Source organism: Exophiala viscosa (genome assembly GCF_022695815.1).
Source record: "Exophiala viscosa unplaced genomic scaffold EDD37scaffold_6, whole genome shotgun sequence".
NCBI lineage: Eukaryota > Fungi > Ascomycota > Eurotiomycetes > Chaetothyriales > Herpotrichiellaceae > Exophiala > Exophiala viscosa.
The window spans coordinates 491,012-514,114 of NW_026944358.1; the positions used below are offsets into that span (position 1 = coordinate 491,012).

The following is a 23,103-nucleotide window of genomic DNA, read 5'->3' on the forward strand; positions in this document are numbered from 1 at the left end:
CTCCACCCAGACTAAACATGGAACCACGCGCCTCGAAGCTTAAAAGGGCGCCACGGGCCACTAAAAACTCCAAGTTTCAGCCTTTTCAATGCCGACTGACATCAATCCTATGCAACCCGACGCGGTACATCCTGGACGTGATAAACAATTCGCGAAGTGTATTTATTGACGTTGTATATGGAAAGGAGAATGTTTGCTTGATTCCTAAGTGCCACAAGACCGATGTTTTACAGCCAGGGGTTTCGTACTTCGTGTAGCCGACCTTGCAGCAGATGCAGTCTTCCGAGTGGCCGTCTGTCAATTCAAGTCTCTGAGAAAGTCGCCACAACGCCATCCCTGTCCCTTTTACTTGGATTTCCAAGTGGCATCACTCGCTATCAAAGCATGACCATATCACAAAATGCTGAACTGCACCTCAAGACAATGCTTATCTCAATGTCGAGGGTTCATAACGACGATGATCCACACTGAATTGCATGCTTTAAATGACTTCTTCCCTCTCCCAGCCCTTTGCTTTCATATGATCGATTCCTCTGCCCGGATGTGGCTTTGAAGAGTCTTTGTATTCGGAGACGAATGGATTTGGATCTTCAGCCTGGTTGAGATTGCCCAGGGTGTGATGAATCTCTCGGTGTTTTGCTTCGTCGGCTCGAATATAGTAGAGAAGGTCCCTCATAGTACGTTTGCCATCTGGCATGTTCCAGTATCGGACTGCAATGTCAGGTGCTTCAAGATTTTCCCAAGCAGGTAGTTTGCCCGTCTCCAAATCTTCAATGGCGTAGCTGTAGGTCTTCGTTGCTTCTTCTTCCAGATAGCCGACGAACCGATGGCAGGTCTTTGGTGAGAGAAGATAGGCGAGGAAGAATCCATTGCCGAAAACTCCCTGTGCACCCATGATCATGAGCTTCATGAAGCGACCGGGTTCTGCCATCGTCAAAAAGGTCAAAAGGTGCATGCGCTCGTTATAGGCATCTTCAAGCATGGTCTCGATCCTATGAAGCTTGTCAACTTTTCCGAATCGTCACGCACCTATGTGTCGAAGTCTGCTTACCATCCATTGTCTCTTTTCATTCTTCGGAGGCTTCGGTAGTGTCTGAGCATTCCCGCCACCATCCCAGGTACACCAGCAACCGTCTCCAGGAAAATAAATCTGATGAGCCATTTCCTTTCATTCATCACGTATGGTTTGTTGGGATCATGGCGGTATCCTGTTGCTAAGTCTGTGCCCCATCGAAGAACACGAACCATGTTGTATGCGGCCCAATCCGAAAAGCCCCGTGGTTCTCGATGAGCAACCTCGATCTGTTTCAGTTGTTGCTCGCTGGCTGTTGGATGAGGCCATGATGCTGGACTGTTGACAGTCAGTAGGCAGATATCAGCGAGGGTGAGTGGACTGACGTTGTTTTGATGTTGTGTGTGTCTTTCGGGGGAGGGAAGAACTCTAGTTGAGTCTTGCGAGTGCTTGAGAAGTTCCGCCGGGATGAGCAGCTGGGAGCACGGATGCTGGTATAGCTGGCCCTGAGACCAGTCGTCGCAATTGATGAATACAGGCTCTTGCTGGCTGCTCTTGAGATGTTAGCAGTCAAGGTGTGGGTAAGTAAGGTCGTCGGCGCGGTCATCGTCATTGTGATGTGTGAGGTCGATATAGAATAATGTCACAAGTCTTGTATGGGGTCTTTGGTTAGCAAAAGGACGAGGCAACACTGCATACGGAGGGATTCGCTGCCTGTTTATATCATTCTTTCAAAGGGCACAAACGGGTGCGAGCGTGGAGCACACCAGGCGACCAGGCCATGTGCATTCCGAGAAAGTCCTTTGTACATAGACGCGGCAATTTCTGGCCGTGCCTGAAGTGTCAACCAGGGATTCTCGTCTGAGAATAGAGTGTGTTATGAGGCGGAAACTAGACTGCAAAAGGTCCGATGGATAGTCTTTCAAGGGCCACCCAGGGCCCTTTAGCCAACCAAGGCACCTGCGATTGTTGGTTGCATTCGGATCAGTGATCCCCGTAGCGGCGTACAGCCTCACTAACCTTCCCGGTATGCTTACTCACTCATATGCAGTCTTTGAAGTTGCACTTTGCTGAATTCTGCAGATTATTCTTTCCCAATCGAGACTGCATACACACGTTCATCTCATCACACCACGTCTTCTCAGCCATGACTGAGATAATCAGTAATCTAGAAGTTATGGGCAATTGGACACACATCTTCCAGCCGAGCAACAGCAAGCACATGGATGATGCACGTTCAGTGTGGTTACGTCCTTGAGGTCATGTGGATTCCAGCCCGTACGTCGAAAATTCCCAGTGTCTTCGATAGGTCGCCATAGACTGCTCGGCGAACATCGGGTTCTAGAGGCTGAGCGTTATTACTCGAGGGTGTGGAAAACCGATGTGTTGCAGTGTGACCTGCGGCTTAAAGTGGTCAATGTGAGCGAGTTCGTCGGGACAATTCGGGATTTCTATCTGGCAGCCACGAGGCTGAGAATTCTGATTTCTATCCATGACCTCTTCGATATCAATAGTCGAACCATTTATTCGCGCATGTTCCACATGTCGACGGTCTGCGACATCACGGTTGCCTGTCTTCCTTCCTGCAGTATTGATGGCAAAAGCCACATCGCAGAATGCATACACTTCAGCAATGTCGGTGTTGCTCGGTGAGGCCTCAATCCGATTTGACGGCGGACCATAGCATCAATCGATCTTCGACTTGAGCAGCAGTAAGTGTGCCATTTGTGGATTTGTATCATGCATCAAATCCATTCTCGCCACTTTTAGCTTCGATATCCTTGACTTCTACCTTGACCACATGAGCAGATCTAGGCCCATCGTTCAGATCGGCTTTGAGCTTCTTGAGTGCTTCTGCATCGCCTTGGGCCTCGCCCGCTACCTGTCCATGTGTCAGCAAGTTGTCTAATAAATGCATGGAAAAGGGGAGCCGAACCTTGTCGTCTGATGTGTTCTTGACGAATCCTGTCAAGCCATAGCTTGTAGCTTTCCGCCGGGTGAAATCACTGAATGATTTAGTTATGTCATGTTCTGCTGCAGTGCCCGACATTCTGCTCACCGGAAGCCCACACCCTGTACTCGACCATGTACCGTGAAGGCGATTCTGGAGGACATGATTGCGTCTGTGAAGATGTTGTGTTTGGTACTACCAATGTTGCTGTGGAGGATACCCTATAGAGCTTCAAAAGGTCTTGTGAGCAATTCTATATTAAAAAATGCTGGGCTATCAAAATGGCATTCCCATCATCAGTATCGTAATGCGGGGAGTATGACGCCACAGGGTCGAGCTTAAGCTAAAACGTCCCGTAATCTAGGCGCGTTGATTGTTGCCCTTGAATCTGGCGCGGCTCAAGTGTCAACAATGGATCTCTCTACCAGTCTGTGGGTTTCCACGACCTCTCATCAGCTGCCAGCTGTCGTTTTCAGAGATCGATGGATCAAGAGTTCTCCATTATTGAGGCATCAAAACAATGATATTTTCCCACAATGATAGAAGTCTATACCAATTGATGGGGACTCGTGTTTCATCCGTCTGTGACTGCCCCCTTTTAGAGAGACTCTGTGCCCACTAACTTTAGTGCCCTCCGTCCAATTTCACCTCGCTTCATATCGCTTCACATCTTCCAGTTGCTTCGTGCGATTGTCCTGTGCTTCACGAAACCCACAGCTGCCCTCGTTACCATCATCCGAATTTTATTGATGCATTCTGCCGGTCAGCTCGACTTTTCGTTCTTTACCTGCATGCTACGCGAAATATTGTACACATATAATTGTGCCCTCGATTCATCGTCACTCCCTCTCCGATAGCGATCTTCTCGAACGCTGCGTGATGGATCCAGACGCTGAGACACCTTCGTCGAAGACGAGATCTTCCCCTTCGCTGTCACCTTCTCCCAGCCTTCTTCCCGTCTCAGATACCTCCAGTCTACGGTCCTGCTCAGGAATCTCATCTACTTCAGATATCTCCTCATCCTCAAGCGTGTCTTCTGCTTCTCGAACCACAGGCAATCCACGCCGCAGAGGATATGTGCGTCCGAGTGGTGGCACCTTTTCCGACTCGGCCGTAAAACGAGAAAGCGTCATGAGCCTGGGCACCATTGCACATCTCCAGTACTACTTCTCAAGGACGGGGTTGTTGGACGGCAAAGGAGGTCAGATGGCAAAGAAGAAGCAGAATGGAGAATACAATATACCCAGATCGTCACTATCTATGAACCAAGAGGTCGTCGAGTCCCCCATAGATGACGAGGGGCAAGCGATGTGGGAAGCCGCTCAGGAACACGGTCCAGATGTGATGCTCCCACCGACAGTCTCGACGTACAGTCATCGACCGAACACTGTTGCCCCACCTCCAGATCAGAAAGCGATGAAAAAGGAATTGGTGGAAGCCTTAGAGAACGCATTGCAGGCTGTCGAGTCTTGTGAACGCTCCTCCAACGAAAGCCCTGAAGACCAAACACAAGGATTTTATGAAATACAAGGTCTGCATGTGCTTGATACTGCTACACAGGCCATTCGTGCAGCCAGGCTGTACTATACCCTACACCCAGATCCACAAAAGCTGAATTCAATCAAGTCCGATCAGGAGTTGCGACGAGATTTACATTCCGTGCTGGATGTCTTGAAGCGATGTGCATCAAGGAATTTCGCTGGGGGTTTCAAAGAGGACGAGAGATTGGCTGTGTTGATCTGGGTCAGCGATGTTGGCATGATGATTGATCAAGAAGCGAAAATGGAAGAAGCCGAAAGGAACGAAAGGAGAGATTGGCACTGGATGGACGATTCGAGATGGGTCAACAGGGCCGAGGAGCGCGATATCAACTTCCTTGATTTTCTTCTTGCCGGGCACTGTCGGAAATCTTCCGAGCAGACTCTCGACAATTCTCGCTCCTACTTCCGGAACCTTGGGGACGGCAGAGATCTTGTGCGGATGCATAATGCGGCAGTTCAGAGATCCAAGAAACATTTTGACTACATCAAGAGCTTCCACGAGGATGTGGCTAAGCCATACCGGCGAGCTGATAACATTCGATACTGGCTGAAGGCAGCGGAGTTGCGGTGGGAAATGCGACTCAGGCTGGACGTCATGGCTGTGGCAAATGCTGTGGACGACGATCCAGTATGGTCAGCATTTGAAGACGTCGTCCGACAATGGAGTCGAGGAGTCCGCGCAGAGTTGACCAAGGATTGGAATGGCGAGGAAGAGCGCAGATTGCATGCTCGCGCTCGAAGTCTGGCACAAGCCAGCCCACTGTCAAGTCCTACAAGGAGAAGTCCTCCTGTTTCCGCACTCAACAGTCCATCGAAAAGGATGCACGTCGCCAGTCCCTTGGGCAGTCCGTCCAAGCGATTTACAAGCGCCAATCTGCCAGAGAGCCCAATCCGGAAAACAGCCATGGCTTCTTGCGAGGAGGAAGGTTGATCCGACGTAATATCGGTCAGTTCAGAGGACGATATTTGTTTCGAACAATGTTCGAGTGCATCATGATACCCACGCATTATTCATCAGCGGGCGTGATTTTCAGAGTCGGCGTTTAAGATGTTCCAGCGACTTGCCGGACGTTATATTGGTCAAAGCCACATGTGTTTTGTACAGTGTGGTAGACTTTGTTTGGGACTCATTGAGTACCTAGGTCCTACTCCGATACCTTTTCATAATCGGCTGATATTACATTCCAGAGTTATGCCATTAACTCTTTCATATAATGCCGTCCAGATATTCATCAGACACATGGTATACTATACTCCAATGAGATACTCACTCTTGACACTTACGGCACTTTTGCATGAAGAAAATCTCCAATTGCATTGTTGTTTATTGATTCGCCGGTCACTCTCCTACCGAGTCGTTTGTCTGTCCAACGACCACTGACCATCTTGCCATACTTCAGAGGAGTGTTTGCCAATCATAACGAGATCTGTGCCGTCGGAAGTTGATCGCTGGAGGACTTCCCCGCACTTCTCATCCCGTACCGACGAGCGATTTCGGGTCAAATAGATCAGCGAGGATGACATTTTGCGGAGGAACCCTTCTTCCTTCTTTATCATACTGCTTCGCCACCTGGCAGACTGACTTGAAAGACACTAGCTGAAAACACTAACGAGGCAAACATGGCACCCGCTCTAGATGTATACGATGCGTCATCCAAAGAGAACCGCTCGGTGGGCGCCCTGGGCATGACCACGTCCGGCAAGAAACTCAAGATACGAGCATATCCCCAGTTCGATTCACTCGAAGAAGAGCGATTGTACCGCAAGCAGCACTTGGCTGCGGCATTCCGTGTGTTTGCAGACAGAGGCTTCGACGAAGGCGTTGCAGGGCACATCAGTGTCAGAGATCCGATACTTAGGGACCATTTTTGTAAGTTTTGTCGATACATCCCTTCCAAGGTTTCATTCATGCAGGACGAGGTCGGAGTAGAATCGTCTCACCCAGTCACTTTGCGCGTCTTGCATGAAGAGTATGCTGATACACATGCCAGGGCTGAACCCTCTGTCAATGCACTTTTCCCAAATCAGCGTATCGGACCTGATCCTCGTCAATGAAGACGGCGAGGTTGTCATTGGCGACGAACCCATCAACGCCGCTGCCTTCGCCATCCACTCGGAGATCCACAAGGCTCGACCGGACGTGGACGCAGCATGCCACGCACACAGCGTGTACGGGAAAGCATTCAGCGTGTTTGGCCGTGAACTCGATATGATGACCCAGGACTCTCTGCGTTTTTACAAGTCACACGCTGTGTACGACAACTTCGGCGGCGTCGTGCTTGACCGCGAGGAGGGAAAACGCATTGCCAAGGCTTTGGGAAATGGCAAAGCAGTCATCCTGCAGAATCACGGCCTCTTGACGTGCGCAAAGACCGTTGACGCCGCGGCTTTCTGGTTCATCAGTCTGGACAAGACGTGCCATGCGCAATTACTTGTTGATGCGGCGCAGGCGGGAAGTGGTCATAAGAGGATCCTCATTTCGGATGAGGAGGCTGAGTTCTCGTACTCGCAGGTCGGGACGGATGAGAAGGGATGGTTGGCTTTTCAGGGGTATTATGACGAGCAGCTTTCTAAGACGAATGGGAGCTTCTTGAAGTGAAGAGGGTATTCACTACTGGTGTGAATGCTCGGCTTCAGGAAATACGAACTTGTTATTCAACGTACGTCTTGATGATAGCGGATACGATGTCATGCCATTTGGATGTATATCGTTTGTGCCCACGTAGACGAGAGACGTCTGCCAATTTCTCATTATTGGAGAACGACCTCTCTCCAACCCATTGAAATCAAGTCTGCGCGAGGTGGACTGACATGTTCGTCGTGATCTTACGGACAGAACAGTATGCGCGATTGAAGGTGGATAAACATCGAGTCGCCGCTATGTTGTTGCCATGCTAAGCTTTACTCGTAAAGCAGCAGGCAGTTTGCGCACCTCCACTCACAGCCCGAGGTTACTTTTGAGAGGCTTTCTTCTGCTCCAACTCCTGCGGCGGCTCAATACTTCCACAACGAAAGCGGAGAATGCAGCGACATTGAGACCCAAAATTCCAAATCCGTTCGACAGCCATCGCAGCCGAAGGCCTTATTGGCCGAATCCACACGTCAAACAATCTCTCCACGGGAAGGAGGCGATCACCGAGGCCGCTTCAGTGTTTTTGGAGTTCTTAGTCGACGCGATAGACTTTCATCGGCTGTCTTGGTGGGCTAAGGTCGGTGACGATGACGATGTCGTTCCAGCTGAGCCCAGGCTAATTGATACCCACGGCATGGTAGATATAAAGGTTTCCCCCACTACTGTGGTTGATATGTAGTATTCAACTTGTATATTCTCACCCAGTAAGTCTATCGACAGGAACCACCTTTTTCTCCAAGACTCTACACGAATTCTTGTTATCCTACTCCAAACAATCCGCCCACCATGCCTACAGGAAGCTGTTTCTGCGGAAACCTCAAGATTGAGTACTCAGGCGAGCCCGCCATGACGGTAAGTCCTAGTCGTTCAAGCCCCAGCTTACCTGCGCGCTGTAATCTGATGTTATGTGACCAGGTGCTCTGCCACTGCGCCGACTGCCGCCACATCTCTGGCGGTCTGTACAGCTACAATGTCGTCGTGCCCAGCAGCGAGTTTAAGGTCACCAGCGGCACGCCAAAGGAGATCTCCAAGACTGCCGACAGTGGGAAGTCCATTACCAGTAACTTTTGTCCTGAATGTGGTACGCAGTCATCTTCTCCATATCCTTCAACCATAATTGATCGTGCAACTAACCGACTATCAAAAGGAACCACCCTATTCAGGTATGGAGACTCGTTCGGCGGCAAAGACGGGATGAGAATCATCAAGGCGGGAGTTCTGGATGATGTGAGTGTCGTGAACTCGGCCAAACCTACCGGCGAGCTGTATTCCAACGAGCGCATCCAGTGGGTTGAACCAGTGCAAGGCGCGGACCAGACTAAGGGTATGGGCTCTTAGTCCAGCCCAAAGAAGTAGAAATGTATGCCTACTAGACAGCCAGTCTACTAGACATCTCAAAGAGTAGAATGATCAGGATTCATACATTCTCCAGCGCTAGCGCTGACATGACGAGGAGAGTTGACCAAGTTCTATAAAACACCCAGTCCAAGCCAACTCATCAACAAATGCTGCGCTCTGCCATGCAAAATAGAAATCCGGACTGGCCGTAATGGTACATTTTGGGGTCAACCTGCGCCATAACACATCCCGACCTCATGATATAATCAAACATCTGCACTCTTTCCCAGCGCCTTTTTCTCGTTGACTTTCCTTGCCCATTTCTTGCCGACCTCATAACTGCTGATCATTATAGCACAGGCTGGAGCAACCTTTAGACATCGGGCTCCCCAGCCACGAAAGAGCCCCCCCATACCATCTTCCTTGAAGATGTGGTATAGGAACCGGGGCATCGACATTTCTTCGGGTATCAGTTTACCACTCTTGGCGGCTTCTTTGGCGGCTACGACCGAAGGTGCATCGTCACCAGCGTGGTGATATACCTGTTGGCGAGTCTTGCCCACATCGAAAGGTGTCGTTACAAAGGCAGCGATGGCGCCAGAACCTGCACCAGCTAGAAAACTGTCGACAAAGGTCGTCATGTGGCTTTCAGTTGCTTGTGCTTCTCTGCCACCTGTCATCGCTCGCTGAGAGTCAAGGTGTTTGCCCTTAGACACTTCGCGTGCATCCGTCAATCGATTTCGCATTGCTTCGTAACCCCACCAATATATTGCAGAGAATGGGACATCTCGCCACATGGTCAACGTGAGGCCTCGCCAAAGCGAAGTGTAGCCCTGTGTTTGAGTCATGCGGTGTAGGCCAAGCAGAGTCTCCTTGAAGACGCCAGTGGTTCCAGCTGGAGTCGCCTGCATTCTCGTTCTAAACATCTCAATCGGCGAGACTGCGATCGCGGCTGCTATTCGAGCTGCCGAACCTGCAACGAGTGGTATGTAGACGTCATTCGGTATCTTTTGGAGCGGGCTGGCATTACTGTATCGAAGCCAGTCGTAACCAGTAAAGTAGATGACATTGGCAGGGACTGCCATCACCAATGTCGGGGAGAGGCCTCGCCATAATGTGAGGTACCCTTCGTTCTTGGCGATCTTCTTCAATCCATCCAGGGTCGAATTAAAGGTCTTTCGCTGTGTCTCCTCCACTGCGCACTCTGCTGCGCCTGCTGAGGCGATCTGAGTTGGTCCATTCCCAGCGATACAGAATTGACCGTTGTTTCCCACCCAAAATACTTCTCGACAACATGAGTTGATGCCTAGATCGGGAGGTAACTGTTTAAAATTCGTGGAGTATGCGGCAAATCGGGATAGATTTGCGGGTGATGGCGCGTTCTGAGATTGTAACCGTACACGGACGACATCGAGAGGTGTTACTATGCCATAGTCAGTAAGCATTCGACGGAGAATTGACTGAATCGTGCACCATACCAAGTAGAGAAGTCAGAACGCTGCCCCAAGTGGCCGAGAACATACGCTGCGTGGTTGTAATCTCGAAGTCACCGGAGCCTGGCATCTTGCCTGTAACCGGTTTCTCGACCTGTATTCTGTCATGCCGTTGTCCCTGTGAGAGTCGTTGTGCATCATGACCGAGCGCTTCGTGGGATTCTCGATGCTGGTCAAGTGCTTGCGCGGTGTCGGCGGTGAAGGAGTAGGACATCCGAGGTCACGATGGCTGTGAACTGTCGAGAACTCGTATGAGAGCTCCAAGCACAGTAGTCACGACCTCCCGGGGTGTTGTAGAAGTATCGTGGAGGCGAGAGGGAAAGCACTTATGACATCGACACTTTGTATTTTTTGGATTGAGAAGGGCGCGGATCCCGGCTTTATATCGGCTTTATCATCCGGCGATAAGAAAGTCATCCCAGGTCACTCCGTGTGAGTAAGTACGGGTCATTGTCCTTTCTCCAGCATTTGTTCGTCGTCTGCACCCCGAGTCATTCTTACGTGGCACGACGGATTGACAACCCCGAACAGCCTAAGCAGTCTCTAGATTCGCACCTAATTTTCTTCTTTGACGTCTGCAAATCGATTGGTCACGGCATGACATAAAACGCGTGGAGATCGAATACCATGGATGAATCAGCATCAGCCTTGGAGCGATTCCGCCAACAATGGAAGGAAGAAGTTACAGCTCGCTCCAAGAAGTCAGAGAAAAGGCCTACAGAGTCACGACAGCCGGAAAGAGCCAGGAGGCCGAGTGAAGCAAGGTTAGAGCGACCGATACACAAACCTCCAACTCGCCACCCAATATCAGATATCAAGGATGACTCCGATCATCACAGTGACACCGACCTTGGCTCCGACAAACCCCACGAAGCCAGCTCAAACTTGGCGCAGCACGTGGAAGCACTCAGCATTCAGAGTATCGATGATGACGAATTCACGCCCAAGCCATCAATAAAGGAGCCGAAAAGTGCACTTGAACATTTTGAACATGCCGTTGAGAGAGAGCGTCAGGGTCAGCTGGGCGACAGCGTTTCACACTACCGGAAAGCCTATCGACTCGATGCAAAAGTCGACCAGTCTTACAGACAGAAGCACTTTCCCATAAAGTCAAAACCCACCGACCCAAACCCGTCTGGCGTCCCAGTCACAGTGCCTTCGACCGCCCACCACTCATCGAAAGAATCCACGGAACAGTTGACTATAGACGAACTGATCAACAGCTTCGCGGAATCACAAATACCAGGCGTCCCTCCTATCATTGAAGGAGAGCAGCCTCCACTGTGCGGCATCCAGAAAGTACCTACGGAAGTATTGTTGGAATTGATTCGACATGTTGCTATCCGCGACCCTGCTGTTTTTGTCCGACTGTCTCTGGTCTGCAAAAAGCTTGCTTACCACGTCTTCACCGACAACAACATTTGGAAGCGTGTCGCTCTGGGACGAGAATTTGGTTTAGCCGCCCAACAATACAACTTCGTCACCGACTTACAGAGCCGAGAAGTCATCTTCCGCGAAATTGGGGATGAAGATGACGAAGATCTGACCCTTTCGCGGGTGGGAGAAAGTGCATTTCCCAAGGAGGTCATCTGGCGTGACGTCTTCCACAGCTACCCTCGTATTCGTTTTACTGGTGTTTATATCTCCACCGTCAACTACACTCGCCCCGGAGGTGCTTCGGCTAGTGCATTTACCTGGAGCAACCCCATCCACGTCGTCACATACTATCGATACCTTCGCTTCTTCCGTGACGGCACCTGCATCTCCCTTCTGACAACCGACGAGCCGATCGATGTCGTTAACCATCTGACGCCAGAAAATCTCACCTACGTGCGCGGCGGTAAGAAGGAAGCAGCAAGTCTCCTCAAATCGACACCGGCACCTACAAAGAAAACCATCAATGCTGTAGCAGCGGCCACGTCAACAGGAGCTGCCCCTCCTCCAGCGGCCCAGCATGTCATGAAACAAGCCCTCCGTGGCCGATGGCGTCTCTGCCATCCTAGTTTGGAACCCGCCACTGCCGAAACCACGCCTATCGATCAGCCAAATCCAACTGCAATTTCTCCCGGCGATCTGCACATTGAGACCGAGGGCGCAGGTCCACGATACATGTACACGATGCATTTGTCTTTGAAGAATGCTGGATCAGCCCGGTCAAAGCACACCACCAAGAACAACAAGTTGCAATGGAAGGGCTTCTGGAGCTACAACATGCTCACAAACGACTGGGCCGAGTTTAGCCTTAGGCATGATAAGCCTTTTCACTTCTCCCGTGTCAAAGGATACGGTTTAGGTTATTGATGTAAGGAGCCAGGCAGGGCTTGGTAGCGGCGTGACTGTGTCGATGTGAGACGGAACCCTGTTATGACAGTGCACTTGGGCATCGTAGGCGACTGTGTACGACCCCTAGACCTCTGATAGACGATATGCAACAAGCGCGGTCGACCAATAAGCTTTCTTCCGCGTGATTATGTTGACCTGCCTGTGATGGTTTCGTACCGCATGTCGTCCGGTTGATTCGACTTGACTTTCCTCAGGTTCTCTCTTCTCTCCAGATTCGAACAATTTCCAGCTTCTCCCAACCAGCCGTCTTTCCACTCGTTCCGACTGTTTCTGCGCGCCAGCTCCAATTCTCGGTGGCTTCCCAACCATTGATCCAAGCCTTGATTTCTTCGGGCTTATTGCCTCGACAGAAAAGCACGTACGCCACTCCGCGCTGGCTGAGAATGGTAGGAATCTCCTGTAGTAGCCGATTCGTGACTTCCATGCCGTCAGCCCCTCCAGCATATGACAGCGAGAGCAGATGCGAGGACTCCTCGAACGTGATCTTTCCACTGGTCGGGCCGGTGGAAAGAAACGCAGGCACACTGTCTGTTGGCACGTACGGCGGATTGAATACCAGGACATCCACCTCACCAGACCTTAGCGGCGTCGTCAAGTCACCATTCAAGGAAGATAGATAGGCACTGCTTCCAGTGCTACTACTGGTGCTGGCTTGTTTGATTTCGTCAAGTGCCTTCTGCACGGTTGTGCGGGTAGCAAGGCATGCCTGGGCGTTGACATCGACGCTCAGACTGAGAATGTCGGTGCCAAAAATCGTGCGAGCGTGAGCGGTCAGGAAAGCGATTATAACGCCAGACCCTGGGCCAAGTTCGACGAGCAGTGGTGTTTGTCCTCTGTGAAGGCGTGATTGTAGCCATGCCGTTTCTGAGGGCGATGAAAGTGTATCCAGAAACAAGAACGAGTCTTCGGCAGGCTCGTAGATTGTGTCGTAGGAGACGTGGGATGTCGATGGTGTGGGCAGCATTTTCTCACCAGCACATTGCGCTCCGCGGTCTGGAATCAACTTTGTGTGTTCCCGTTAATACTCTTGTTCGGCGGTCATAGGCCGTTGATCATTCGGATGGCCAGAGTCTACAAGCATTGACCCGTCGTGACTTTGGATCTGAAGATGGCGTCCGCTTGGAACTATTCATTTGAGATGTTGTTAGAAAAAGAGGAAAGTTCGATTGTGGCCCATGGTCCCAATAATCCGCTATCTAACGCGGATTATTGGGACCCGGGGCCACAATCAACCCTACAACAATGTTTCCATGCCTATTGCTTACATTGCCTTCTTCCGAATATACTTGCACATCCCATACTGGGATATCCAGACGATGTGGATTGAAGATAGGGCTACAGCCTGCAGGGCGCTTTTGCCACCTCCACAAGGTCCAACGGAGCGGTCCATACATCAGGTTTACGTCCCGGAATGTGCCTCCAAGGGGCGTTTGCACTACACCACAACTGATCTACAGCGCTTGTGATGCACGCTGAATAACATCAAAGTCTGTCGAGAGATCCGGTGGATTGGATGTGTGCTTCGATCGATCCAACGGCATTTTCTTCTCACATTTCCGCCTGCCGCCACCAGCGCCTACCCCGAACGAACTGAGGCCTAAATCGTCCCTTGTTAAGATTTCCATTGGTCATCTTCCAGGCCAGACCTTCCAGGGGGTTTTCATGCCGGGGATCGCCCTATGTCGTGGGGGCTAAGTTAGTAATCAAGCGAGATGCCACGCTCAACACCGTCAACAGTCGATCTTTGCTGTTCCCTTCGATCACTATAACTAATCGGGTATCCCTAGCCTCCACGTTGCGTTCGATCGGCCCCGGTTGCATACAATCTTGGGCTTTGCACCCGTATTCCAGGACTGCTTAACGACCTTCGGTCCGCCCAGTCTATGCTTTCGGCTTTGTCCGTCTCGGAGGGTCGTCCGAATACATACAATGGAGGGAGATATGCCGATCTCCAGCATCACCATCACCAGCATCTGGGGCAGTAGTTTCGTATCCACCCAGTGAAGAATACCGGAAATCATCACCGCGTGAACGATATCGGCTCTTTGACGAGATCAGGAACATGCACCACTGCAAGGCCGTTATGCTTCAGGGATCTCGTTCTTAGGCTTGGGGGAAGTCTAATTAACGGCGCTCAACCGTGCACCAGCAAAGCACCCGTTCGCTACTACGCTTGGCTCGTTTCTGACCTTATATACATCGGCGATTCTCCCGTTCAGCCTGCTATTGAGACCGACGCTGACCATGACTGACCCTTTGGGATCATGTATCAGCGCAACGGTTCACATACTCAGCCGAGCGCGGGGACATCCTCTCGGTGGGCAAAACCGCTGCTCGGAGCTGAGGAAGACTCCAAGACAAAGATGTTGCAAAGAGGCAGTGCGGACGAAGGACCACCCCAGCGCAAACGACCAACACACTTACGTCGACAAAGCTCGTCCAAAAGTGCCTTTGGAACAACCCCGCTCGGCCATCCTAGTTCATTTGAATTGTCGCACACTGACTATCCGGTTTCGCCAAACCACTTTGTCCATCGAACCGTCCAGTTTTGTATGAGTTCTCATCATGTTTGACTAGCCTCAGCTGACAACAATCCTTACGGATGTATAGACGTGAAGTCTTTCGCAGCGTCTACTTGTCAGCGACCTCACTTCTTCGGAGTCGGTCAAGACCTGTCGCTCCTGCGCGATTACATACCTTTCATATTGCATGACCGCATGGTGTTCAGCGCGATGATGACGATGTCCTCCTTGGCCGTCAACGTTGCTGCAACTGGTACTCGCCAACGACCTCCGGAGTCTCTCAAATACTACCAGAGCACCGTTTCCATGCTGCGTCAGCGCTTGGCCAATGATGTGCAAAGATCCAGTGACGCTGTCATCATAACATTGAGCAACTTGTGTGGCTTTGAGGTGAGTCTTTGCCCTCCTTCCAACGACTCTGTTCATCATTTGATGATGGGGGATGTGTCCATAGGCAATGTCAGGAAACTACGATGCTGTTGATATGCATACCCAAGGTATCAAACAAGTTGTGAGCCTCAGAGGGGGCTTTGAAAATTTAGGTGAGTCTTTGGAGCAGTTTCTCGAGAACGAGATTGACGGATTCAGGCTTTGAAGGATTTCTCAGAACAATATCAGTTGCGTGAGTGCAAACCTTCACAGAGGAGGACGTCGTACAAGAACCATGACTAATCAGCCCTGTGTGCTCACTCAGTTGGCAGACATTCTATGCAACTCGTCACGCAGTCTGGTCCCGTGTCCAGAGCCTTGTCCCTAAGGACGGCAAGTTCACCTACCCAGAGCATCCCTTCGATCCGGAACTATGCACTGCCATCGCCAGATTTAGTCCAGGACTTACCGATTTGGCACTGTCTGGAGGGCTGAGTCATCAAGTCATTGTACTCGTATCCGATATCAATAGTTGGGAACGAGACATCAAGAATTCCTTGCAGGCGAGCGACGTTTACGAATTACATGAACTCTCGCAGAATTCACAATACGTCACCCTGTGTGGTGAATTCTTACATCAGCCAACACTAACGCTAATCGAGCAGCTGCTCGTCCTCGGAATGTTGGGCTTCTGTTATTCCACCGACCACACTCGCGCCATGTTCTGGCTGTCGAATGCGTTTCTGCAACTCCACTGTCGCTATCTGAACTCCGTTGTAATCGAGGTAACGGAAAGGAATGCGGAGTTCATGACCTGGGTCGGTACTGTGCTTGCAGCGACGTTTGATCCCGGCTCGCAACCTTGGATTCTAGCCCTTACACTATTGAAAGCACGAGCGAGTCCACAAGACTGGCAGGGCAATGTCAAGATTTCCGAAGGATTCTTCTGGAACGAATCAATGTCGCTAAGACTTGCTTCGAGGATTAGATATTTGAGACAAAAAGACCCACAAGGCCAGGGGTAATAATTGGCCACGTCTACAAGTGGAACATTGAATACCTTGTCAAGAACAGAAATGAGATGTAGTCGCAACGTCGTCCTATCTCTACGACTCCCAAACATACTACTGCTTTCGGCTTAGACCAACATTGAAGATCGTATCTAATCTCTTGGCATGCCTGATCGCGTTTCCTCAATCTCGCGTCTTGATGTAAATAGATTACCAGCATGAGCAAACACTGCAACCAATTCACAAGGGCAGATTCGATGAAGATGTTGACCAGATGCCGCCGCTATGTCTGACGTCCAGGTTATGCGGCCCCAGAGGAGTGTCTTGACCTCAGTCTTCTCGCCAAACAGTGTCAAACCACCCAGACATCGTCAGCGCTTCGCTCCAACAGCAACCTCTATCATCCCAACAATCAAGTCAGACTTGACGTCGCAGTTGACAGTCCTACTCGGCATCTGGGACGAATCGTTCGTCTACGGGCAGAACAGATTGCTCCCAAATGTGGGCGGGCCATTTCACAGTCACTTCGATTCGTGCCCTCCAGCGGGCCAGTTTCGACAGCCAACCAACGCCGATCATGCTGCACAATCCGCTAGAGAGGCACAATCGCCACTCTGGACCAACCTTCGCCAGTGGAGAACAGCAATCGGATATGGAGCGGTAAAACGTCTGCTGGCGGCTGTTCTTAATGACTTGATGACCGAGTTTGTCAACTGGTCTTATGCAGAAATCTATCGGGAAGAGCTTCATGCTCACCTTGACTTCTGGGTAGAGCACCTGTTTGCCAGACTCACCCGCAATATCCTCTGTGCGTTAGATGAGAGTACCGACGTCTATGTCTCCGAGGTGGAAGTGAAGAGATGGAAAGACATGGCCACATCACGCTTGGGAGCCCTTCGAGTAGACGAATTGTTCGAGATAATTGTGGATTGGGATGCGACCGCTCCGGCTATAGAAGACCTCCGACGGTTCACGACGAATCCCGCCACGCGAGGATATCTGACACACGACTTCGCGAACGCTCTTCAAACCCGCCTCTTGCACCCAGGTGCCTCCACTGTGGAAATCCTTCAGCTCTACATCTCCATCATTCGATCATTTTGTGTCCTCGACCCGAAAGGCGTGCTTCTGGACCGTGTCACCAGAAAGCTCCGGCGCTACCTCCGCGAGCGCGATGATACTGTCAAAGTCATTGTGGCAGGGCTTCTAAGTGACTCTGTTCGACAGGAAGACGGAACGGCCGCACCAGGAGATCCAGAAGTCCTTACGAAACTCGCGGTGGAGTTGTCCACGCACACTGCACACGACAGCAATACCGACGATAGCGAGTTCGACTGGAACAACATGGAATGGATGCCCGACCCCATTGACGCCGCGCCAGACTACATAAAATCCAAGAACACGGACGTGATTGGAAGTCTAATCACGCTCTTCGACAGCAAAGACATTTTCGTCAAAGAACTCCAAAACACACTCGCAGATCGTCTGCTGAAGAACAAGCCGGACTTTAACCAGGAGATCTCAGTGCTTGAGCATCTGAAGATCCGCTTTGGAGAGTCTGCGCTGCAAGGCTGTGAAGTCATGCTACGCGATGTCCTCGACTCTCGGAAAGTCGACAATGTAGTCCGCAAAGACCGGGGTATGGACACCCAGGCTATGGACGCCGCGGCGGAGAGGCAAGAAGCGGGAAGTCTTTACATCGAATTGCACACGAAGATTCTCTCCAGGCTGTTCTGGCCATCAATGCCCGAACAGACCTTCACAGTTCCCGACATCGTGCTCAAGCAACAAGAGAGCTACGAGATAGGATTCGAGGCACTCAAACAATCGCGCAAACTCACATGGCTCAATACCATCGGACAGGTCGAAGTCGAATTGGAGCTGGATGACCGCACATACCACGACGAAGTGCTTCCCTGGCAGGCTGCAATCATTTACGCGTTTCAAGGAGAAGCCAACGAAGTTAAAAGAACAGTGGCCGACCTTGCCACCGAGCTCAACATGTCGCCTACGCTCGTCCGGTCCGCGTGTATCTTCTGGGTGTCGAAGCGCATTTTGGCCGAAGCCAGTGGCGCGAAGGACACGTACTTTGTTCTCGAGACGCTACCGGATGGCGTGGACAGTATTATGAATGACGACCACGGCGGACGACCCGACGCAGCGGCCGTTGCTGCAGAAGCTGCGGCCGCACAGGCTGCGAGAGAGGCAGAGGAAGAGGAACGGAAATCGAAAATGGCCATGTATCACCAGTTTGTCGTGAGTATGTTGACGAACCAGGGACAAATGCCGTTGCCGAGGATCGCTATGATGTTGGGCATCGTGGTACCGGGCGGGTTTCCGTTTAGTAACGAGGAATTGAAGGAGTTTCTGGCGGGGATGGTCAAGGACGGTGTGCTGGATGTTGGGGCTGGGGGCGCTTATAAAGTTGCCAGTTCATGATGGGGTGAGAAAGCATGTATGAAGTTACGACGACAGAAAATGGGCACACTGACATACTGAGATGGAGTTTGTCTTGACTTTGCACATGAGAGCAGATGCATCACGACCGTTTGATGCGTGATGTTTGAGGCACTGTTCTGTTCATGAATGATGCTCAAAAAGATGATTTCCAGGACTCCCAAACCATCTACTGTATCACATCAAGAGCATGCCCTTGCATCCTATTGCGCATGTCACGTTGGCATCAGTCGAGCAGTCTAATCAGCATCCAACCTCGCCACAGGCGGCGTATCGTCAACCTGAATACCACCCCGTTTCTTCTCGTCCGCATCATGGAATGGCAACCTCCACCCGCCCTCACTCGTCGGCGTCGCCAACCACAGCCTCATCAGATGGCGTCTGGGCATGCCGCTCTCCGGAGCATAATCTCTGTAGGCGGTTCTCGCGTGCAAAATGTGCGAATTCGTGACGAACTGAATGTCCCCAACCTCAAGAATCATGTGCAATTTGACGCGGCTGCACACAGCCTCGAGCGTCTCCAGTGCATGCACTTGCTCCTTTGACAACGGCGGGATCTCACCTTTGTCTGAGAACCGGGTGAGGGACCGCACATAGTATGGATCCCATTTACAATAGACGCGCTGCTCTTTTCCTTCTTCGGGCGTTTCGAGGTAGAAGACGGCAGTGCGAATATACGGCTCTTCGCCCTGTGATACTTCGCCCTTGCGGTCAAAGTACCATACTGGCTGGGTCAAAAGCTCCGCGACATCAGGGTGCTCCTGTTGCAAAATGTTCCAGACGTCGTGAATACAGGCGACGTCGCTTTCACCACCTTCTTGGGCCCGTGCGATGCATAGCAACCCGACAACATCGGCGTCGTCGGCGTGGAAGAATTGACGGGCATTAGTACGGTAGATGCGCACTTTGTCGATTTGTGTGCTGTCCTCACCCAAGTCCTTGACATGACCCAGAATGTGGCCGCGGCCGTTCTGAGAGACGGGATACCCGATGTACGTGCCCAGGCCCATGTAGGCGATTGCGCACTTGTGGCTGCCCCACTTCTCGACGGGGAAGCCTTTGTACAGGATGAAACCCTTGCCGTTGAGCAATTCGTTGCGCATCGCCTTGAGAGATGCGGACAGGTTGGGCAGTGGGAAGTTAGATGGGTTTATGCCCGTCAATGGCAGGCCTTTGGCGGTAAAGTTGTCGGCCGCGGTCGACAGCTCTTGGATCTCGGCGTCGGAGAAGACGTGCGTCCATCGTTCACTGTGGCTGGCGTAGTCGTCGGCTGCCCAGACTGTTGGGCCAGTGATGGTTTGGGGAAATGCGCTGTACGGGGCCAGTTGGTCGTAGAGAGGTGGGTGTTGGCCTGAGGTTTTGATGCCATCTGGGAAAATGGATGTGTCGACTTGTTTGGGTGTCGTTGATTGACCTTTGGAGGGAACCGATGTCGGAACAGATGACGACTCAACTGCTGTTGGTGCCATGGTGGTGATTGGTGTTCGTTTCGGTGTCTCGCCTCGTCGGCTGATTCTCAGATATCTCGAAGTCTGGAAGATTACAAGGACGATGATATAAAAATATGGCAATGAAGAAATGAAAGATTATATCAAAGTTGCCGAAGACGAGTCCTGTACCCAGACTTACCTTGATATGGCAACTGCATAGGCTAAATTTGTACTGCCGAGAGCGATCTCCAAAGCAATGACACTGCGAGTTGACGTTGCGAGGCAGAGAATGGCTCGTGTGAGAGGCTTGGAAGTTGACCCCATACTGTGGGCAGATTGCGTGATCGTTGAAGTTTCACACTGCCAATCGATCAATGCAGGGCGCACGAGTCTTTCTGGCCAAGTCGGCCGCGCTATGACCTCAAGCCACGAACCCGGAGTGAGGGGAACGGAAGTATTCCGACCGCAGAGACTAGTATGTACAAGAAAGTTGGAGTCGCCGTGCGCTGTGGAATGCTTTTGACATAATATTTTTGTGTTCAGCACTAGCAAACCCTCCTAGTCTTATGGCTGCTTGTCTAAGTTATTCATCTGGTTGTTGCGGCCTTGATCTCGCTGGCCCGTCGTAGAGCCGTACTCATCTTTCCTCCAGTCGCATCTCACATAATGGTACATCCACAGCCAGGATCTTGCATCTGTGCCGGCGCCGACGTCCTGGTCATACCGCACGAAGTGTACCCGTAGCCGGCATATTGGTTCCAGTTGTAGACTAGCAGAGGCCTTCCATATCCGTCCGTCATTGTGTATCCATTGCCGAGAGTACCTCTGTCACGTGGATCGTCAAGGATCATCCGAGTCGTCTTTGTGTCATAGTCTCCCTTCAAGTCGCAATTGGGACAAGTGTTGGCAGCAGCTGACGCGAACTTTGGATGGAATAGTCCCAACCGCGCTGGTCGATATTTGTGAAGGTGATTGTCGTTGAACCCTCCTCCATCCTCGCATTTCCTGACAATTGTCAGCCACTTATGACGGCAGGTGAAAGACTTGTTGAGTTCTGCCTGACACATATTGTGCTGCAGGCGCCGTGACGGTGCAGGCTTGTAGAGAGTTCCGTGCTCGCAGATGGATTGGTGCTGTGATATTGTGCTAATCTTGAGGTGCCTCCGCGATGTACTGATGAAGTAGGTGTCCCTCCAGCGAGGCCGGACGGGTCTGACGATCCAGGTGCCTTATATGTGTTGTCGTTTGGCAGGAGTGTTTTCAGGAATTGCAAGGGCAATGTCACCACAGTGATGGGCCATTGTTTGTGAGCACACTTCACTCGCCTGCGCAGACCAGGATCCTACGCCAGAGGAGTGTCACTGGGCTTGTTGGACTGACATCAATCTCTTTCCCGGCTCATGACGGCTTTTTGTTCCCTGTTGTAGCTTCCTCAATTGCATCGAGTATCCGACCTTCCTCTTCCTCGTCCACACTGTCCCTGCCTTGCTTGCGGATAGCCTCCATCAACTCATACATTTGTCCAATCTGTTGATCGCTCATTTTATCCACCAGATCCATGTCGATTTTTCCCTCTTTCCAACCCTCACCTTCCAACTGTTGCCCGTAGTTTTGCCATTCCGTCAAGAATCCCACGATGTGTAGAGGATTTTCAATGTCCCGATGACGGCGGAATTCAGCTTTGAGATATGTATCCCCGAATAGGCGTTCCTCCGGACTCAACTTTTTGCGATGAATTCGCAGCAGTCTCCGATACAGAGGTATGGGTGGAAGAAGATTGACAGCTTGCGCGCGTCGACCGGGACGGAATGGTTGCGTGGCGGGAGCCGCAAGCAGGCGAGAACAAGGACGCATGCTGTGAGACTACCCAAAGAAGATACAGCGGTAGCTAGACAACAGACCAGCGTCACTGAAACACAACACGACAAGCAGGGGCGACAGTGTTGCTCACTGCTGTAGAACATGGATGAGATCATTATTAGTAGACATAATATTTGGGAGGCAACCCGACAATTACCCGGCTACGAAGACTCGGAGGACGCCCTCTTTCAACACAGGTCTGTCTGAACCTTTGTAGAATTGATTCGATATCTGAAGCCATTTTCGTCTAGCTATGAATACAGCACAAGACACTTTTCATCACACAATGTCCCTTAGCCTTTCCCATGAAGTATGATCTTTTCGCCGAAGAAGTCTAATAAACTGAGCCCAACAACCGGTAATAGGAAAGAAGTCGTCAATGACAAAACCATAGAAAAAACGGAAGCTCAATGGGGTATCTGCTGTCGTCCGTCACTCGTAAAATGCAAGTCATGTTAGTGTACAGGTAGAAATTGAGAAGTCGTCGGCTCATGCGATACATCGGCGTTCTAGTCGCTGCAATCCATGTCTGACATGATGGAGTCCATTTCATCAAACTCATCATCGGTAAAGGGGCCGAATTCATCCCGCAAGTCGTCAGGATCACCAAAGGTATCGTCTTCCAGTGGATGGTATTCATCCTGTTCATCCCACTCGTCCGTGACATAGACATCAAGAGCGTCGGCCATGCTGTGGCGGTCGAAATCGTCCATGTATGCATCGGAGTCAATGAAGTGCATAGGGTACATTTGAACCGGATCTTCCAGGATGCCATGGGCGATGAAATCTTCGAGATGCAGATCTTTTCGCATGCGCTGTGTTGCATGTGTCCAAAGACCATCTTCAAGGGTGATGAGGCCCAGCTTGAGGGTCTTGAGCGATGATTGCCGATTAAGCATGCTGATGAGGTAGTCTTCAGTCGAGGACATCGTATCGAGATCGAGGTAGGTAAGTTTCGGCCACACATGGTCCCCAACAATGTACTTCATGTCCGCACAAGGCCCGTGGAAACCATAATCCTCAAAATTGATGGTGAGCTTCTCCAACTCTGTCGCGGCACCGAGGGCGTCACGAAGGTAGCCTTTGCGCAAATCTCCATAACATCGATCAGCACTCATGATGGTGAAATCGAAACGATCGTCTCG

At 51.1% G+C, this 23,103-nt stretch overlaps 13 protein-coding genes across 13 annotated transcripts; 6 read left to right on the forward strand and 7 right to left on the reverse strand.

Annotated features, from left to right (window-relative positions):
- Nucleotides 1-481: 481 nt before the first annotated feature.
- Nucleotides 482-1,625, reverse strand: EDD37DRAFT_650647 (alternative oxidase AlxA; the record flags this gene model as incomplete). Its single annotated transcript, XM_062818274.1, has 3 exons — nucleotides 482-992; nucleotides 1,052-1,351; nucleotides 1,399-1,625. 3 exons carry the CDS (start codon nucleotides 1,623-1,625, stop codon nucleotides 482-484), a joined length of 1,038 nt encoding a protein of 345 aa, XP_062669438.1.
- Nucleotides 1,626-2,434: 809 nt separating this feature from the next.
- Nucleotides 2,435-3,228, reverse strand: EDD37DRAFT_631940 (acylphosphatase). Its single transcript, XM_062816681.1, has 3 exons — nucleotides 3,072-3,228; nucleotides 2,949-3,018; nucleotides 2,435-2,894 (listed from the first exon to the last, which is right to left on the reverse strand). Exons 1-3 carry the CDS (start codon nucleotides 3,125-3,127, stop codon nucleotides 2,751-2,753), a joined length of 270 nt encoding a protein of 89 aa, XP_062669439.1. The 5' UTR covers nucleotides 3,128-3,228; the 3' UTR covers nucleotides 2,435-2,750.
- Nucleotides 3,229-3,428: 200 nt separating this feature from the next.
- Nucleotides 3,429-5,835, forward strand: EDD37DRAFT_428193 (uncharacterized protein). Its single transcript, XM_062812638.1, has 2 exons — nucleotides 3,429-3,543; nucleotides 3,592-5,835. Exon 2 carries the CDS (start codon nucleotides 3,843-3,845, stop codon nucleotides 5,433-5,435), a length of 1,593 nt encoding a protein of 530 aa, XP_062669440.1. The 5' UTR covers nucleotides 3,429-3,543; nucleotides 3,592-3,842; the 3' UTR covers nucleotides 5,436-5,835.
- Nucleotides 5,836-5,849: 14 nt separating this feature from the next.
- On the forward strand, nucleotides 5,850-7,427 carry EDD37DRAFT_591861 (L-fuculose-phosphate aldolase). The gene is made up of 2 exons (XM_062814524.1): nucleotides 5,850-6,374; nucleotides 6,496-7,427. Exons 1-2 carry the CDS (start codon nucleotides 6,125-6,127, stop codon nucleotides 7,101-7,103), a joined length of 858 nt encoding a protein of 285 aa, XP_062669441.1. The 5' UTR covers nucleotides 5,850-6,124; the 3' UTR covers nucleotides 7,104-7,427.
- Nucleotides 7,428-7,448: 21 nt separating this feature from the next.
- Nucleotides 7,449-8,535, forward strand: EDD37DRAFT_631944 (Mss4-like protein). Its single transcript, XM_062816682.1, has 3 exons — nucleotides 7,449-7,988; nucleotides 8,052-8,217; nucleotides 8,284-8,535. Exons 1-3 carry the CDS (start codon nucleotides 7,923-7,925, stop codon nucleotides 8,472-8,474), a joined length of 423 nt encoding a protein of 140 aa, XP_062669442.1. The 5' UTR covers nucleotides 7,449-7,922; the 3' UTR covers nucleotides 8,475-8,535.
- Nucleotides 8,536-8,740: 205 nt separating this feature from the next.
- Nucleotides 8,741-10,037, reverse strand: EDD37DRAFT_658112 (mitochondrial carrier domain-containing protein; the record flags this gene model as incomplete). Its single annotated transcript, XM_062818948.1, has 2 exons — nucleotides 8,741-9,897; nucleotides 9,953-10,037. The coding sequence occupies 2 exons, from the start codon at nucleotides 10,035-10,037 to the stop codon at nucleotides 8,741-8,743; spliced, it is 1,242 nt and encodes a 413-aa protein (XP_062669443.1).
- Nucleotides 10,038-10,311: 274 nt separating this feature from the next.
- EDD37DRAFT_428778 (uncharacterized protein) lies at nucleotides 10,312-12,384 on the forward strand. The gene has a single exon (XM_062812640.1). It carries the CDS (start codon nucleotides 10,595-10,597, stop codon nucleotides 12,266-12,268), a length of 1,674 nt encoding a protein of 557 aa, XP_062669444.1. The 5' UTR covers nucleotides 10,312-10,594; the 3' UTR covers nucleotides 12,269-12,384.
- On the reverse strand, nucleotides 12,385-13,498 carry EDD37DRAFT_428793 (uncharacterized protein). The gene has a single exon (XM_062812642.1). The coding sequence runs from the start codon at nucleotides 13,272-13,274 to the stop codon at nucleotides 12,501-12,503; it is 774 nt and encodes a 257-aa protein (XP_062669445.1). The 5' UTR covers nucleotides 13,275-13,498; the 3' UTR covers nucleotides 12,385-12,500.
- Nucleotides 13,499-15,051: 1,553 nt separating this feature from the next.
- On the forward strand, nucleotides 15,052-16,226 carry EDD37DRAFT_650655 (uncharacterized protein; the record flags this gene model as incomplete). Its single annotated transcript, XM_062818275.1, has 4 exons — nucleotides 15,052-15,222; nucleotides 15,287-15,374; nucleotides 15,421-15,454; nucleotides 15,527-16,226. 4 exons carry the CDS (start codon nucleotides 15,052-15,054, stop codon nucleotides 16,224-16,226), a joined length of 993 nt encoding a protein of 330 aa, XP_062669446.1.
- Nucleotides 16,227-16,361: 135 nt separating this feature from the next.
- EDD37DRAFT_428906 (anaphase-promoting complex component APC2) lies at nucleotides 16,362-18,958 on the forward strand. The gene has a single exon (XM_062812644.1). The coding sequence runs from the start codon at nucleotides 16,497-16,499 to the stop codon at nucleotides 18,648-18,650; it is 2,154 nt and encodes a 717-aa protein (XP_062669447.1). The 5' UTR covers nucleotides 16,362-16,496; the 3' UTR covers nucleotides 18,651-18,958.
- EDD37DRAFT_428784 (uncharacterized protein) lies at nucleotides 18,780-20,246 on the reverse strand. The gene has a single exon (XM_062812641.1). It carries the CDS (start codon nucleotides 20,135-20,137, stop codon nucleotides 18,908-18,910), a length of 1,230 nt encoding a protein of 409 aa, XP_062669448.1. The 5' UTR covers nucleotides 20,138-20,246; the 3' UTR covers nucleotides 18,780-18,907.
- Nucleotides 20,247-20,454: 208 nt separating this feature from the next.
- EDD37DRAFT_428904 (uncharacterized protein) lies at nucleotides 20,455-21,330 on the reverse strand. Its single transcript, XM_062812643.1, has one exon. The coding sequence runs from the start codon at nucleotides 21,163-21,165 to the stop codon at nucleotides 20,758-20,760; it is 408 nt and encodes a 135-aa protein (XP_062669449.1). The 5' UTR covers nucleotides 21,166-21,330; the 3' UTR covers nucleotides 20,455-20,757.
- Nucleotides 21,059-22,054, reverse strand: EDD37DRAFT_428973 (uncharacterized protein). The gene has a single exon (XM_062812645.1). It carries the CDS (start codon nucleotides 21,950-21,952, stop codon nucleotides 21,497-21,499), a length of 456 nt encoding a protein of 151 aa, XP_062669450.1. The 5' UTR covers nucleotides 21,953-22,054; the 3' UTR covers nucleotides 21,059-21,496.
- Between the last annotated feature and the right edge of the window lie 1,049 nt (nucleotides 22,055-23,103).

Excerpts from the sequence above, each read along its gene's own strand:
- EDD37DRAFT_428904 (XM_062812643.1), bottom strand. The coding sequence starts at position 21,165 with ATGTGTCAGGCAGAACTCAACAAGTCTTTCACCTGCCGTCATAAGTGG.
- EDD37DRAFT_428193 (XM_062812638.1), top strand. The coding sequence starts at position 3,843 with ATGGATCCAGACGCTGAGACACCTTCGTCGAAGACGAGATCTTCCCCT.
- EDD37DRAFT_428906 (XM_062812644.1), top strand. The coding sequence starts at position 16,497 with ATGTCTGACGTCCAGGTTATGCGGCCCCAGAGGAGTGTCTTGACCTCA.
- EDD37DRAFT_631944 (XM_062816682.1), top strand. The coding sequence starts at position 7,923 with ATGCCTACAGGAAGCTGTTTCTGCGGAAACCTCAAGATTGAGTACTCA. Across the intron at positions 7,989-8,051 it reads CAGGCGAGCCCGCCATGACG|GTGCTCTGCCACTGCGCCGA; the intron begins GTAAGTCCTAGT and ends TTATGTGACCAG. Across the intron at positions 8,218-8,283 it reads TAACTTTTGTCCTGAATGTG|GAACCACCCTATTCAGGTAT; the intron begins GTACGCAGTCAT and ends GACTATCAAAAG.
- EDD37DRAFT_428778 (XM_062812640.1), top strand. The coding sequence starts at position 10,595 with ATGGATGAATCAGCATCAGCCTTGGAGCGATTCCGCCAACAATGGAAG.
- EDD37DRAFT_428793 (XM_062812642.1), bottom strand. The coding sequence starts at position 13,274 with ATGCTGCCCACACCATCGACATCCCACGTCTCCTACGACACAATCTAC.
- EDD37DRAFT_631940 (XM_062816681.1), bottom strand. The coding sequence starts at position 3,127 with ATGTCCTCCAGAATCGCCTTCACGGTACATGGTCGAGTACAGGGTGTG. Across the intron at positions 3,019-3,071 it reads GTACAGGGTGTGGGCTTCCG|TGATTTCACCCGGCGGAAAG; the intron begins GTGAGCAGAATG and ends TAAATCATTCAG. Across the intron at positions 2,895-2,948 it reads AGAACACATCAGACGACAAG|GTAGCGGGCGAGGCCCAAGG; the intron begins GTTCGGCTCCCC and ends ACACATGGACAG.
- EDD37DRAFT_428973 (XM_062812645.1), bottom strand. The coding sequence starts at position 21,952 with ATGCGTCCTTGTTCTCGCCTGCTTGCGGCTCCCGCCACGCAACCATTC.
- EDD37DRAFT_591861 (XM_062814524.1), top strand. The coding sequence starts at position 6,125 with ATGGCACCCGCTCTAGATGTATACGATGCGTCATCCAAAGAGAACCGC. Across the intron at positions 6,375-6,495 it reads GATACTTAGGGACCATTTTT|GGCTGAACCCTCTGTCAATG; the intron begins GTAAGTTTTGTC and ends TACACATGCCAG.
- EDD37DRAFT_428784 (XM_062812641.1), bottom strand. The coding sequence starts at position 20,137 with ATGGCACCAACAGCAGTTGAGTCGTCATCTGTTCCGACATCGGTTCCC.